General features: G+C 41.4%; 1 protein-coding gene across 3 annotated transcripts; it reads right to left on the minus strand.

The window, feature by feature from the left end:
* Window positions 1-207: 207 nt before the first annotated feature.
* Window positions 208-13,411, minus strand: LOC106924756 (uncharacterized). 3 transcript variants are annotated; one of them, XM_014998619.2, is made up of 19 exons: window positions 13,136-13,411; window positions 10,289-10,647; window positions 10,183-10,209; window positions 9,867-10,055; window positions 8,667-8,798; window positions 8,340-8,414; window positions 6,288-6,351; window positions 5,921-5,955; window positions 5,518-5,693; window positions 4,728-5,006; window positions 4,479-4,571; window positions 4,342-4,403; window positions 3,439-3,583; window positions 3,080-3,352; window positions 2,354-2,438; window positions 2,095-2,210; window positions 1,796-1,963; window positions 1,614-1,706; window positions 208-883 (listed from the first exon to the last, which is right to left on the minus strand). In XM_014998619.2, exons 2-19 carry the CDS (start codon window positions 10,581-10,583, stop codon window positions 767-769), a joined length of 2,424 nt encoding a protein of 807 aa, XP_014854105.2. In that variant the 5' UTR covers window positions 10,584-10,647; window positions 13,136-13,411; the 3' UTR covers window positions 208-766. The 3 variants fall into 3 exon arrangements, with proteins under 3 accessions (XP_014854105.2, XP_087872751.1, XP_014854106.2); XM_088016625.1 differs by lacking the exon at window positions 8,340-8,414; XM_014998620.2 differs by lacking the exons at window positions 8,340-8,414; window positions 8,667-8,798.
* Window positions 13,412-13,708: the final 297 nt, after the last annotated feature.

The following is a 13,708-nucleotide window of genomic DNA, read 5'->3' on the forward strand; positions in this document are numbered from 1 at the left end:
CAGAGAAGTTTTAAACATTAATGTTACAGAAGAACCAGAACCAGGTTCAAAATTTTCCCGTTCTATCAGTGGGGTAGAGCCTGCAGGAAAGAGCTGCTTCTTTTATGATTATTTTGGAGGAGAATATTTGGGCGTTTCTTCATGCTGACCTCTACTGTGATGTCCTGATCTGCTGACACATCATACATTAATGCAACAAGAGAAAGCTTTTAAAATGTCAGATCTTTATTATTTAGCAATTCAATTTAAAGTCTTGTACAAAAATATTTACATACATCAAATGTATACATAAAAAAAAGTTCCAGTGCAAATGAGAAATAAACTTACAAACTGGAGACAGCTGCTGTTGGAAATAGTTTTTACTTTTTCTTTCCCTTCAAGTTTTCAGGTTTCACATTTTTACAGTTTTCAAACGTAAAAAGCTTTTTTTATACTGCGTTATCTGCTGAAGTGCGACATTGTTTCAGTTTCTGCTCTAAACTAAAACCTTCCCTCCTCGTCAGACCGATCCGTTGGCCCGTTTATCCGCTCCGTGACGCAGAGAGAAGGTTTTACTCCGATGCAACAGCTGAATGACATCACACCTGATAAATGCATAAAACACGTTGAAAACCAGCAGCAACGGCCTGGAAGCACAACCTGGAGATAGAGAAACTATGAACAGATTCATTGGATCGCCGGTCAGAGAGCGTTTCCACGGGAAACGTAAGAGCCAGCCGCTGCGCAGATGGTTAAAAAGCGAGCAGAGCTTCTGCGCCTTGTCGACTCAGACGTTGCTCGGCAACCCGTGCACTCTGAAGCGGTACATGCACGTGTACTCCGGGTGGCCCCAGTTAGACAGAACCTGCACCTCGATGATCTGGAAGGCTTCGTCATTCTCCTCCTGGAAAAGACCAGGGAAATGAATCGGAGCAGTTAAAAGCCGCCATGTTTCTCCTGGTTTCCATCCTGTGATCTAAAACTTTTTTTGGAAATATTTTAATGTTCGCAAGACTTTCTGAAGGTCTGTCAGTCATTGGTGGGTTTCGCAAGCTGAAAGATATTCTCAGAAAAAGTGATAGAAAACAAATATTCAAGTAAACTCCACTTACATTTAGCAACTTTTGAAAGACAAATATGATTTAAGCAAAATGCCTACATAAAATTCTGACAGTTTAACTTACATGCTGAATTATTTGCAATTTACTAACAGCTTTAGTTAGTATTCTGGTCTGCTTTTGCTCTTTAGGAAGTGTAAATGCTTTTTAAGTGATGACAGTTACTGATGAAGAAAAAAACTTGTAGTGAAATAAATCTCTCATTTTTTTCTTTGAAGCTTTCTGTCTGATTCGTTTCTGTTAGAGATTCACAATATAAAAGGAAAACATGCAACTGTCATGTTATTGTTACATATTGTTATGACAGCATCTGTTGTGTTTGATCTACATTGTCCTGTCTCTCATTTTTCTTACATTACAAAGAGTTAATTATTTGCTTCTGAATCATTCAGGTTGTAAAAATAAAAAGATGAGAAAGAGGAGAGGTGTCAACTCTGAGCTGAGCGTTTCTCTAAAAAGAAACCCTGCAGCTCAGCTCTAATCTAGTTTCTAAAGATCTGAGGAAAAACGACTTACTGAGATGGCGAACATCTGCAGATCCTCTCCGTCTTCGTCGTACGTGTAATTTCCCAGCAGTTTCCCTCTGTCCTGATGCTCATCTTTCAGACCCTGAAATAAAAAAAAAAAAACAAAAAAACAATGAAGCTCAGACCAAATGCAGCTCTTCAGAGAGGTTTGCAGTCTCGATGCTCTCATACGTAGACGCTGAAGTCTCGTGGAGCACTGCGCAGCGTCCCGCTGGGGGCCAGGGATTTGGAGACGTGCTCCATGGTGACGGCTGTGGGAAGGATTTTCATGGACAGCTGGATCACAAGGAAGCCTTTAGATCCTCTGAAGGCCCAGCAGTTCCCAGGATGGACGTCAGGCTGAAGGGGGAAGAAGGTGGGATTATTTTGTGAAAAACTGAATTAAGGGTCTGAAATTGATCACTCTGGTGTTTCCCTCTTAGAAATCGACCTCCATCTTTTGCAGTGTGTTGGTTCAACAGGAGCGTTACCTGGATCACGGTTCGAGGAGACTGGGAGAAATACCAGAGAGGAAATCCAAATAAGCTCAGCAGGGCGGCCTTCGTCTCGTAGGTCTCCGAGCAGCGAGTGCTGAGGATGCTGCCCCCTGCAGGATGAGCACACGCATGTCAGGCGACTTGTAAAAATCCAATGTGTGGATTCAGCTCTGGGTTTGAAGGAAACAAAGAAGCAAAATCTGTACAAACTGAACGGTGAGAACAAAACGGTAAACGAGAGTCCATTCCCGACCTCCGGACTCCAGAGCGTAGTCGGCCAGGCCGGTTCGATCCTGAGAAAACACCTTCAGAGCCTCCATCACCATCACACGGACTTCCTGGAAATGCAGAGAAGCAGTTTAGGGGCTGTGAGGTTAGTTTGAGAACATCTGGGAATCAGCAAGCCGGAAGAACCTCAGTACCTTTATTCTACTTAATTCAAAGAAAGTCTTTGGGATCCAAAAGGGTGAACAGTCAATGTACGTAGATGTACAACAGTCAATAGATTAAAAGTTAAATGTTTGAGCAATTACTTTAAAAATCAATTATTCTGATGATTAAATCGATCAGAAAAAATTAGGCACATTCAGAAATACTTTGCCTAAAACACAGCTATACATACACACACACACACATATATATAACATACATATATATATATATATATATATATATATATTATTATTATTTTTTTTTTTTATTTGTTTATTTATTGAGCAGAAAGAGCTCAATTATTTCTGCTTGATTTAACAATCCGTCATATATTTTGTCCAGTTTTGACTTAATTACAGGTCTGAGTGTGTAATTCTTTGAGGAAATAGCCATTTTTGAGTTAATTGATCGATTACGAAATAATTTATCGTCATTTCAAAAATAAGTTCCTCACGATTAACTATTTCAGTCCTGGTTGGAACCTTCTCTTTTCCGTCATATGTACAAACATCCCATGTGAGGGTAAAACTGAGACTTTCCCACTCACCTCCTTGGTTACAGCGTTCCCAGGAACGTCCAGTACATCCTCTATGACCATCTCCTCCCCACTGTGCTGTCGCCGCCACCTGCTGAGTTTCTGCAGGATGCTGGACTCCAGAGAGGACAGCGCCTCCTTCAGGTCAGCCTCGCCCACAAACCGCTGCGACAGCCACTGCAGGAGGGACTCTGGCAAGACGGAGACGCTGCCCTGGGTCAGCTGGTTCCCGTAGACCAGAGCCCGAACCTCCTCCCGGATCAGACCTGATACCTGCTCTGAAATCTGTGGGGGTAAAGCTTTGAGTTAGAAACGCTTCACAGAAAGGATTTTATTGTGAAAAGTGAGCTCTCAGTGTAGCATCCCGTCACCGTCTGCTGGATTGTGTCCAGCTTCTGGCAGCCGTCCTGACACCCGGACAGGCCGTCCACGTCCCGCTTCACGTCCACCAGAGCCGCCTCCAACCGCGAAACGTCTGCCTGCAAAGCAGACGTGGACGGTTTGTCCACGCCGGAGCTGTTGAGAGAAAAATGTACATTTTAGATCCGAAATGAGTTGCAACAGGTTTGAACAGAGTTTCTGCAGGTTTTGCCAAATCAGACGTTTTTTGTCCTTTACATCTTTTTTATTTTTATTGATTACTGATAATGGGGTTGACAAGTTGCTTCACAAAAGGTGAATACACACATAAGTTGTCTTAGTGGCCTTGATGTTATTTTTTGAATACTGTAATGTTCTAATACATTCTTTGAAGACTGAGAAGCGAAGTTTCTGATTTGAAATTTTTGACCAATGAACATGATGTTTTTGCAACTAAGAAAATTAGGCTGATAATATGGTATTGGTTTGTTTTTTTAGTGGCATAAGAGAAGAATCCAAACAACATATTTATTATATAAGTGAGAGAAAAGTTAGATAATATTTTTGGGAAATAAATGTACAAATATCTTGTGAGAAAATACACGAGAAAGGACAGAAACAGATCTTCTGAAATATCAGCAGCTGGTTAGCGATAGCTTCAACTGTCTTGTGTCACAAAACGCAATGGAGATGTGAGGATGACTCAAACATTTGCCTGACAGAAAAGTCCCACGAGAAAAAAAACAAAACAAAAAGAAACACACACAAAAAAAATACATAGAATTTACAAGATAAAATAGTCAAGATAGTCAAATTTTAATGTCTAGAATTTAAGACATTTTAAGGCCTTAATTTAAGACGCATGCATTTAAGACTTTTTTAAGGATGTACATGTGAGGAGGATGAAAAGCTACCTGGATGTGTCTGGGAGAGCAGCAGGGGGCGCTGTGTCAGCTTCATTTCTTCCCTGCAGCTCCTGTACAACAACAAATTGCCGAGATTAGACTGATTCAGGTTTGATCCTGTGTATGAGCCGGATCTTAAGACTTACCCGACTCCTGGCTGCGACCTGCTCCAGCTGCAGCTGCAGCTGATCCAGACGGGACGCCTGGGTCTTCAGCAGCAACAGATCCTGCTGTCGCATCTACGGACACACACACACACATAGAGGAAAACTCAGTTTCAGGTCTTCATTCTGAAGGCTTCAGTCGATTTAACGTCCAGCCACAAACTCAAAATACGATGAATCTTTTCAATCAGCAGAAATGTTAAACTGGTTATTGGAGGTGGCGTTTCCAACCTGCTCCCTCAGCCGTCTCTCTTCGTTGAGTCGTCTTCGTAGCAGAGACAGCTGCTGCTCCATCAGGGCCCTCATCCACAGCTCCATGTCGTACTCGCTGCGCTGGGGCCCGGACGCCTGCTGACGGAGGTCGGTGTAGAGCTGAAGCAGCTCCTTGTGACTCTCCTCCGCCCGTCGCCCTGCAGCCTCCATCCCCTCCCACAGCGCCCTCAGACTCTGCTCCATCTGAGCAAGCTGCTCAGAATCCATCCCTGCTGGTGGAGCTGGTGTCGGAGCCTCCTGGTAGAAAATATGACCCAACACAGAGGTCTACTTTAAAAGCTGAAGGGATACAAGTTATGGATTAATGAGTTGATCTGAAGTCAACTGATTTTATCAATCAACTAATTAATCAATAAGCGTCCATATTCTTAAAATCCTGAGTTTCTCTTGTATCAAGAGGACCGACCGAAGTTGACGCTGCTCCTCGAGTGTTTATATTTCAAAACAAATCTGCATAAAGAGCATTGTGCATCTCACGCCAGACTCTGTTTAGACCGTTTCTCTTTCCCATTCTGGTATGCCCCCGCCATCTTTATTCCTGTGTGAACTGACTGATTAAGAACGACCGGCGGCACCCTCTTCTGGATGGAGGCCAAACTACAACACAAAAATCTCTAAGTGGACATTAGTTAATAAAATGGATCCAAGTTTAATTTAAAATCATTACCTGATAATTAATAGTAAATATATTACTGGTTTGCATTCCTAAGTTGAAAATTAGGATTGTTTTTCTTTCCTGAGCAGATACCTGTGGTAGCATTTCAGCTGACAGAGGGTGACTCTGGACCAACTCCTCTGCAGCGCCCTCTGCTGACTGGCTCTGAAGTGGCAAGAAGCTGCGGACTGAGGACAGACCTGGAATATCCGCAATGTTGATCCCCAAAAGGAGCGAGTAGATACCAGCTGGACGGTACCATGACAAACCTGATGGGAAAAACATGGAAGCATGTTCTGTTTTTTCTGGCTCCTTATCCCCATTTGTGTTCAGCTCCAAGGAAAGCAAGAACTACCCTAAAAACAATTGTGATGCTAAGAAAACGAAGATGTGCTTGATTCACACCAAATCCCCCCATTTCTTTTTCTTTTTCAGGAGAAATGGGACAATTATTTAAGCAGCAGCTGAATCTGAATTTCCTTAAAGTACAACTTACTGAAGAGGAGGAGGAGCAGGAGTACGATGAAGAGTCTGGGGAGAAAACAAGACAAAACATTTCAAATCAGCTCAGTCTGATCTTAAATTGTAGTTTGTGGATGAATATTAGAGAAAAACACGTTTTTAATTCTGAAAAAGAAACAATGACATGACAATACCTTTTTCCTGGAACTTTCAGTTTGTCACCATACACTATATTGTTTTTTTAACAGGAAATTATGGACCCACGATTAGCCCACCAAACACAAACTACTAGATTTAACATCGAGTTTTATGATCTTCAGAATTCGCTTAAACAGAATAGAAGAAGAAACGCTTATGGTTTAATCAAAGTTCTCTAGATGCTGGTGGGACAAACATCTTACTTGCTTAGGCGGGAGGACGAGCTCATGTGACTCCATCGTCTGTTGATCCATCTGAACATGCAGCCTGAGGACACAAACAGATCCAGGATCAGCTGCAGGTCGAGTTAAATGAGACGAGATTCAAACGTCAATAACATTCTGCTAAACGCTTAAAACAAGATGCACAAACTTCACCCAGCAACGTCTACAAAAAACTCTTCAATTGTTGCAATTATGAAAGATTTGAATCTTCTTTACTGCAATTCAAGTTGTGTAAATGTGGTTGATGTTTGAGAAGTGAAAACTGATTCAAAGTCTGATTCTAGTGCATCTTATTTCAAAACACACACATACACCGCAGGACCACTACAAGGGAGATCAGAGTCAGGGTCTTCTAGCACCACCTACAGACATCTAGCTAGGGAACCAAACAGCACACATGGCGACTGTAACCTGCAGAGTGTCCGCCTCTCAGCAAAGCAGAGAAAACCAGCTGGGAAAGAAGCCACAGAGCTGCAGCTGCAGAGGCAAACGTTAGTCAAACTGAATCAGAGCGATAATCAGAGATTAGGACGCTTTCATAGAAATACTTTGGCTGCGTCAGCTGCAACTGCTTAAATCAGAAACCGCGTTCCTGTTTGAGCAGCTGCTCTGGACGTCGTCTGCAGCGCCCGCTGCGGGTTTTACTGAGTGAACCTGTGAAAACTGCAGCGCTGCACATGAACTCCAACAGATTGGTAGACCAAGAGGAGGAGGAGGACGACGAAGAGGAGGAGATGTCCAGCTGGGAGCGCTGCTTCTCCTTACAGTCGTCACCTGTTGACGTCGACACCGCGTTAAAACAGCAAACACGGCGAAATGTTATTTGGCGTCTTAATGACCTATTAGTGCGGTTCTTTTATCCAACATGGAGCTGCAATAATTCTCAAAAACAAGAACTTTATTGAGAAGTTTAAATTTACTGGTCGTTTTTCTATTATTATTCAGCAGGGGTAATGCTGGAGCTTTGATTAGGCCATTTCAGAAGCTAATGTCAGCCTGCTTTATTTATTCCAAAGCCAGCCTAGGTGTGCGTTTGTGACCATTGACCTGCTGGAACGCCCAACTGTGTCCAACTTTCAACCATCTAATCTTTTATTGGAGTTGAAGTTATAGATTTGAAAGTAGTCCCGCCTCCTACATCATTTCAGTGTTGCATGGCTTAAGGGTCTTAAATTGACTCTGACCAACCTTGGGGTTTTTTGTATTTTGGAGCAGAATCTTTTCAGGATTAATGCAGGTTTCACAGACTCAAATTTAAGACTTTTTAAGACCATTATGAATGGGGATTTAAGAACTCCATCACGACGGAAATGCACAAGAAAAATTGCATAAAAATAAATTACATGGGTTGACAATGGATGTGAACTAATGGTGAAGACGAACATAAATTAGCACTTACCCATAATGAATGTATAAAAGTGAGCTAGCATTACCCTCGCTAGTTAGCTTAGCTAGTCACAGAATGTAGTGGGGGGGGGGGGAAGTAAACTACATAGAGCATGAGACTAAATAGTCCTGCCACAATAAAATTTAAGACCTGCGATTGACATATTTAAATTAGCTTATCGTCTGGGTGTGCCAACAGAACTGCAACTCCAAACACACAATAAAATTTTACAGGAAATAAAAAAATTAAACAAACTCCTCAACTTCTGCAAAGAAGAGTGCTGAGCCAGAAAGATGCTGATGGTTATAAATCACGAAACCCTCAAAAACATTTTTTTCAGAAGAAATTACAAAATGTCTGGATCATTTATGGAGTGAGTGAAAACAGCGACTGTTAGCATAAGATCTCATCTGAAACAATTCAAGCATTCCACTTTGGACTTTGGTTTAAAGTGAAACTGCCGAGTGGTTGTATAGATGGGTTTTTCTCTCTATTAAAACTACTCTGTAGCATTTAGCTTCCAGAACAGTTGATTCCTGCAGATCTCTTATTCTGACTGCGTGACATCCTGCAGAGTTTAACAGAGAACCTTTTTGAATGCGAGTGATCCCGCAGCTGCAGGTGCTCGGACCCGTTTGACTCACACAGTGATCCGACGGGATGAAGCTCCTCCGGGCTGGCTTCCTTCAGAGCCATGACTCCGCTGTCCCTGGACCGAGCTGCAGCACAGTGAACAGGGACCTCAGAGACGTCAACGACCTGTGCGTCTTCAGAGGTCGGGAGTGGCTGCAGGTGTAGCCACGATTTGCATTTCACCGGGGAAACAGCCAAAGTGAATGTCTGAGCTGAGTGATTTGTTGGGTTTTAGAGTAGGCCAAGTGTTTCCACCCCCTCCACCGGCTGAACACCAGAATAGGTGAGGAAGAGGAGGAGCAGACCTGCGAGACCCACCACCTTCACGCATTCTTTACCTCCACCCCTGATGGGCTGTGAACGTGAGGAGGGCTGGAAGGCCCGCCAGGTGAGCTGCAGCGCAGATGCGCAGCAGGCTGCGGCTCTGCTGACAAACAGCAGGGAGGAGTTCAGCCACAGATGTAGCACATCTGGAAGAGCCAAGTCAAAAAAGATGAAGCGGGGAGTCCTGAGGCGTCGTCGATTCAGCCTTCCTCACAGCAGCAATTCAGGAAACCGATTTACATAACGATTTATACAAAACATGAAAGCGCTGCAGCAACACAATTTACTCCAAACCTTCAGAGGCTTCAGTGTCAAAAAGGGGAAAATCACTATGGAAAAAGTCTCCAATTTTAAACACAGAGGAGTTTCTAAACGAAGAGTGTTTAAACAGAACATGGATGAAAATTCCACCTGATCAACTTGTACCAACGCCTGTCGCAATAAACAGTTAATTAACTGCATGATAAATTAAAAAGAGCTAAATAATTTCCATGGTGAAGATTAATATTTTTCAAAGAGACAAACCGTAAATAAATATATTTTATTCATGGTTTTGGCAATGAGTGGTTTTTAATTTCAGTTCTATTTGTTATTTTTGGTTGCGTTTTGTTTTGTATATTTAAAATATCCAATCCAGTTTCAGTGTTTGGGGTTATTTACAAAAATCAAAGTTTATTGGTCTGTCAGAGGGCAAACTTGCATCATTGTGTCATTATCAAAATATTACTTGAAAGTTGCCTCAAAACAACATTACTGGTGATTGAATAATGCCGTTACCATCACAACGTGTTACTGTCACAAACCTACGCACGTGTTGAACTGGTACCTGTTAACTTTACTGTTAAGTATTCATTTTTAAATCCTGACTTTAACTTCCAGGGTTTAAATAAAGTAACTCCAGCTTAAGCCAAAGGGCTTTCTATAAAAATATAGTTTTATTTCCAAGGACCAGATATAAAGCTACAGGGCTGCTGCACCTAAACTGTAGAATGATTTGATTTAGATACTTTGACTCGAGTCTGGATTTATTTAAATACCATCTAAAGACACTGTTATGCAAATGTTTTAATATTTGCATGTGTGATTTTTTTTTTTTTCCGTGAATGGTGCTATATAAACAAACTTCAAATACTCGCTACCCAGTTTATTTTAAATGAGAATGCGACAACTACTTCAAGTAAAATCAAATATTGCATAAAGAGGAAGCCCCTCACCTTCCCTGCTCTTGCGGCCTCTGTAGTAGATGGTGGAGGTTTCCGTCTTGGTTTCCTTGTTGGTCTTTGGCACACTTGGACCGTCGCAGTCTTTACAGCCAACCCTGCTGAGCGCCTGGTCAGAGTGTTTGGCACAAACACTGTCTGAACCAATCAGAGTGCTGCTCTCACTGGCTATGATAGTGCTTTCTGAGAAACAGAGATACATGCCAGATGAGCCAGCAGCAACTTTGTTTCAGCAGAGATTAATCTGTTTTTGCATCTCAAGCTCAGATGATGAAGGAAGTTTGCGTTTCTGATCCAAGCAGGAACCTACCTCTAGGATCTGCATCCTGGTCCAAACCTGAGAAGGAGGAGCAGAGAATTAAACGCGATCCAGGTTTATGATGATTAAGCCGTCAAAGAGCAGGCAGCGGGATTACCCCAGAAGGTTTCGACCAGCGTGCTCTCCTGGATGGAGGACTCATCCAGCAGGGAGGAGATCAGGGAGGCATCCGACGCCACGCTGTTGACGCTGCTGTTGTGGAGGAACTGGCTGACGGCTTTCTGAGGAGAGCCGACGAGGAGCGACTCTGAGCAGGAGGCCGAGTGCCGCTGGGAGCGACGGGGCCCGCCGCTCCTCCAGAGGGCTCCTCCCACGACGAGGGAGGCGCTGCCGCTAGGCAGAGGGCGGCGGTCCAGTAGGCCACCGTCGAGCCGCAGGCTGCGCCTGGACATGAGGGAGGAAGGGGTCCGCTGCTCCTGCTCGGAGTCCGACGGCGATGAGGAATAGTAGCAGGAGCTGAGGAGGAAAAAGGTAGAATGAGTCAAGAGAGGTGGTCTGGCAACTGGAAACAGGAATCAGAACGACGATTGAAAACTCAAGCTAAAGAAGGAGCAGCTCTGTGACGTGGTGGCCATTTATCGTATCGCTTATCATTTATCGTGACGAATTTCGGTTTATCGTCTCTATGAACTTCAATTAATGCTAAATTTAAAAAGGATAATAGTATTACAAATGTTACTCTTACCATTTTTACTGTTTGTTCCAAAAAAGCAACAATAAACAACGGTGAATTCAAAAAGACAATTAAATGCACTGCGTAGTTTAATTAGATAAATCATTTTGTCCCAAGTGTAGCTCGTAAGTGCCGTCCTAAAGAAACTAATTTCAAATGGGAATGTTTTTAAGAGAGTATTTATGTTTGTGGTGCCACGCAGTCACAGCAGTTATTTTAAATCATAATTTTCATTATCACAAATAAATGTACCAGAAAATATAAGAATACATTTCAAAGTCCACATCGCCCACCAGTTGTCATCTTAACTTAACGAAAACACTTTTTACTTAAAAGAAAACTAAAAATCACTAGTGAATTTTAAATAATTGATTAAAATGATTAAATAAAAAAAATAATCATGATTTCAAACACCTTCATTTATATCAACTGCATACATTCTGTAATTAATTTTAAAAGATTTTAAATATTAACTATAAAGTTATCCTGTCGTGTGCTTGTGTGTGAAGTAATAAAACAAATTTTTTATTGTTTTAATGGCTTGGTTTACTCCTGCTGCTTCTGTGTGAATATTTACAGATAATTTACCAGTCAGAAAAGCCGAGTCTCTTTGACACCAGACTCTCAGAGTTTACAGGCATGTTTTGTGCTGCATCTGAAACACCTTTAATCTGAAAATCTGATCGTGGTATTTTCAAAAACAAACACCCTCAGCAGTTCTGATCAGAGACTGGGTTCGAGCACTGATCAGCCTCGGCCTGGCTACAACAAATCCCTTCAACCTGATCTCACACTCTGACCTACATACAGACACACATGAGTGGAGGATACACACAGGTCAGTCCAGCCCCAGCTCTGCAGCTCTTCGTCTTCCTCCCCCATTACAAGAGACGTGCACATACACATCGCAGCTCGCACATCACAGAACCACACAGATGAATAATGACATGCTGCGTGTGCTGCAGCGGGTCAACTTCGCCTTTAACCTGCCAAACACTTCCTGGACCTGTCAGGGGCCGTTCAGCTTATTAGACTCCGCCCACAAACACACACAGGTCAGGTGGAAGGAGTCCAACAGGGAAAGCCTGAGTGAAAAAGCAGCTGAAGCCCAAAGAAAAACTTTAAAAGACCTCCAGGAAGTCTCTAGAACCATCAATTATGACCACTTCAAAAAATGAGCCTGGATCACAACAAGAAAAATATAGAGCACTGAGTCAGGAGCTGAAAACTGGACAGCTAATAATAATATGACGATATAATATTATATGTGACAAGTTAAATGTCACTCAACTGACATTTAACTTGTCACTCAAGTTAAACAAATCAAAATTAGCAGAAATAATTGCTAAACGTCAATTGTCTTATTTTCTCTTTGATGCTGAACCCAATAAATCAATAAAGTTACAAATAAAACTGCAAAGAAGAAGAAAAATGAGGAATGAGCAGGTAAACTTGCATAAAAGTTAAAGGAAAATCATTCAAGTAAAAACTACAAACAAATGACCCATGTAAAATAATTACTCTTGAATCTTGTCTAAAAGAATGGAAAAATAATCTCGAATACTAGGGTAGAAATTAACATTAAAAAGGTTTGTAGAATTTAAGAAAATTAATTTTAAAAATACTTTTTAAAACCATGTTCTCTAAACAAAAAAAGGCCTCAATGTATGTTTTAACTCTCACATTAGAAATGATTGTTAAAATCCTGGAGCCAAAGATTGGACAACATTCATTGCTCTGATAAAAAAGGTGAAAAAAATGGAGTGCCTGTTTATAGGATTATTAAAAGGATTTTGGTTCCAGAGATTTTTTTTTCCTAAATAGGTTTCGCTGGTGATTAAAAAAAAATTAAGATTTAAATTGATTATTTAACATGAGTCTCTAAATTACAAGTAGTAAATCAGAGTTTTCAAGTTTTCTGTCAAAAGTATATATATCAACTTTTAAAATAATGATCAGGCTGGATCGTTATTACCCATATAGCTCTGAAATATTTATAAGTTCTATTTTAGACATTTGTGTTTTTTTTTCCTCTTCAAATTAAACCGACACAAGGTGATTTAATCAAAACGGCCATTTTCCAGCCAATCAGCGTGGAGAACGGGAAACTGATGTTGAAACGAGCCAATCATATCTAGAAGAGGGCGGAGCCCCGCGAAAAACAAACTGTTAGACAATATTAGCCCTTTTGCTTTTGCGGGCAGACAGTAAAGAAAATTAACACAAAACATATAACATATAAATTAAAATAAAGCGACAGAAAAGTTTTACCTTCAACAGAGCCACGCAACTTTCGGAAAAAAACGAAAACTGAGCGGACCAGAACGGCTGCTAGCTAAACCCTAACCGGAGAAAACAGATTTTCATAACAAATGAATAGCGGTTAGAACTCGGACTGGTCAAATGTGCTGCTAAAGCCCGTTTTCAGGGCGAACCATCTGAAAATATGAGATGACAGTGAATTTAACTCAGTCAGTCATCGATTCGGCACCGTAAAACCTGCTGTTTTTATAACTACGAGTCTTATCATCGCCCCCGTGTGCCAGGATACAGTATCAGCTCCAGGGATACCCGAAGATCATATATAAACCTGAAGATAGCTCACACCTATTGAAATTACCCAGGCGAGCAAATCACATCTATAGCGTTTATTAAAGATTTAAATCTTAAGAATATGTGATCAGTGCAGAACATTACCATTTAATGTTACTATTATGCACGTTTTACACTAAAGAAGACGTTATCTTTATGAAATTTAACACTTCGTAAACCATTACATCAGTTGTTATCGAGACAATGTTCCTGACAAACTATCGAACATTTTATGAAGGTCAAGGAAATGTT

Source organism: Poecilia mexicana, unplaced genomic scaffold (genome assembly GCF_051168715.1).
Source record: "Poecilia mexicana isolate PSO_F unplaced genomic scaffold, ASM5116871v1 scaffold_19, whole genome shotgun sequence".
Classification (NCBI taxonomy): Eukaryota; Metazoa; Chordata; class Actinopteri; order Cyprinodontiformes; family Poeciliidae; genus Poecilia; species Poecilia mexicana.

Coding starts and splice junctions, on each gene's coding strand:
- LOC106924756 (XM_014998619.2), bottom strand. CDS start 10,583: ATGTCCAGGCGCAGCCTGCGGCTCGACGGTGGCCTACTGGACCGCCGC. Junction 10,056..10,182: donor CCAGGATGCAGATCCTAGAG/GTAGGTTCCTGC, acceptor TCTGTTTCTCAG/AAAGCACTATCATAGCCAGT. Junction 4,572..4,727: donor AGAGACGGCTGAGGGAGCAG/GTTGGAAACGCC, acceptor GTGTGTCCGTAG/ATGCGACAGCAGGATCTGTT.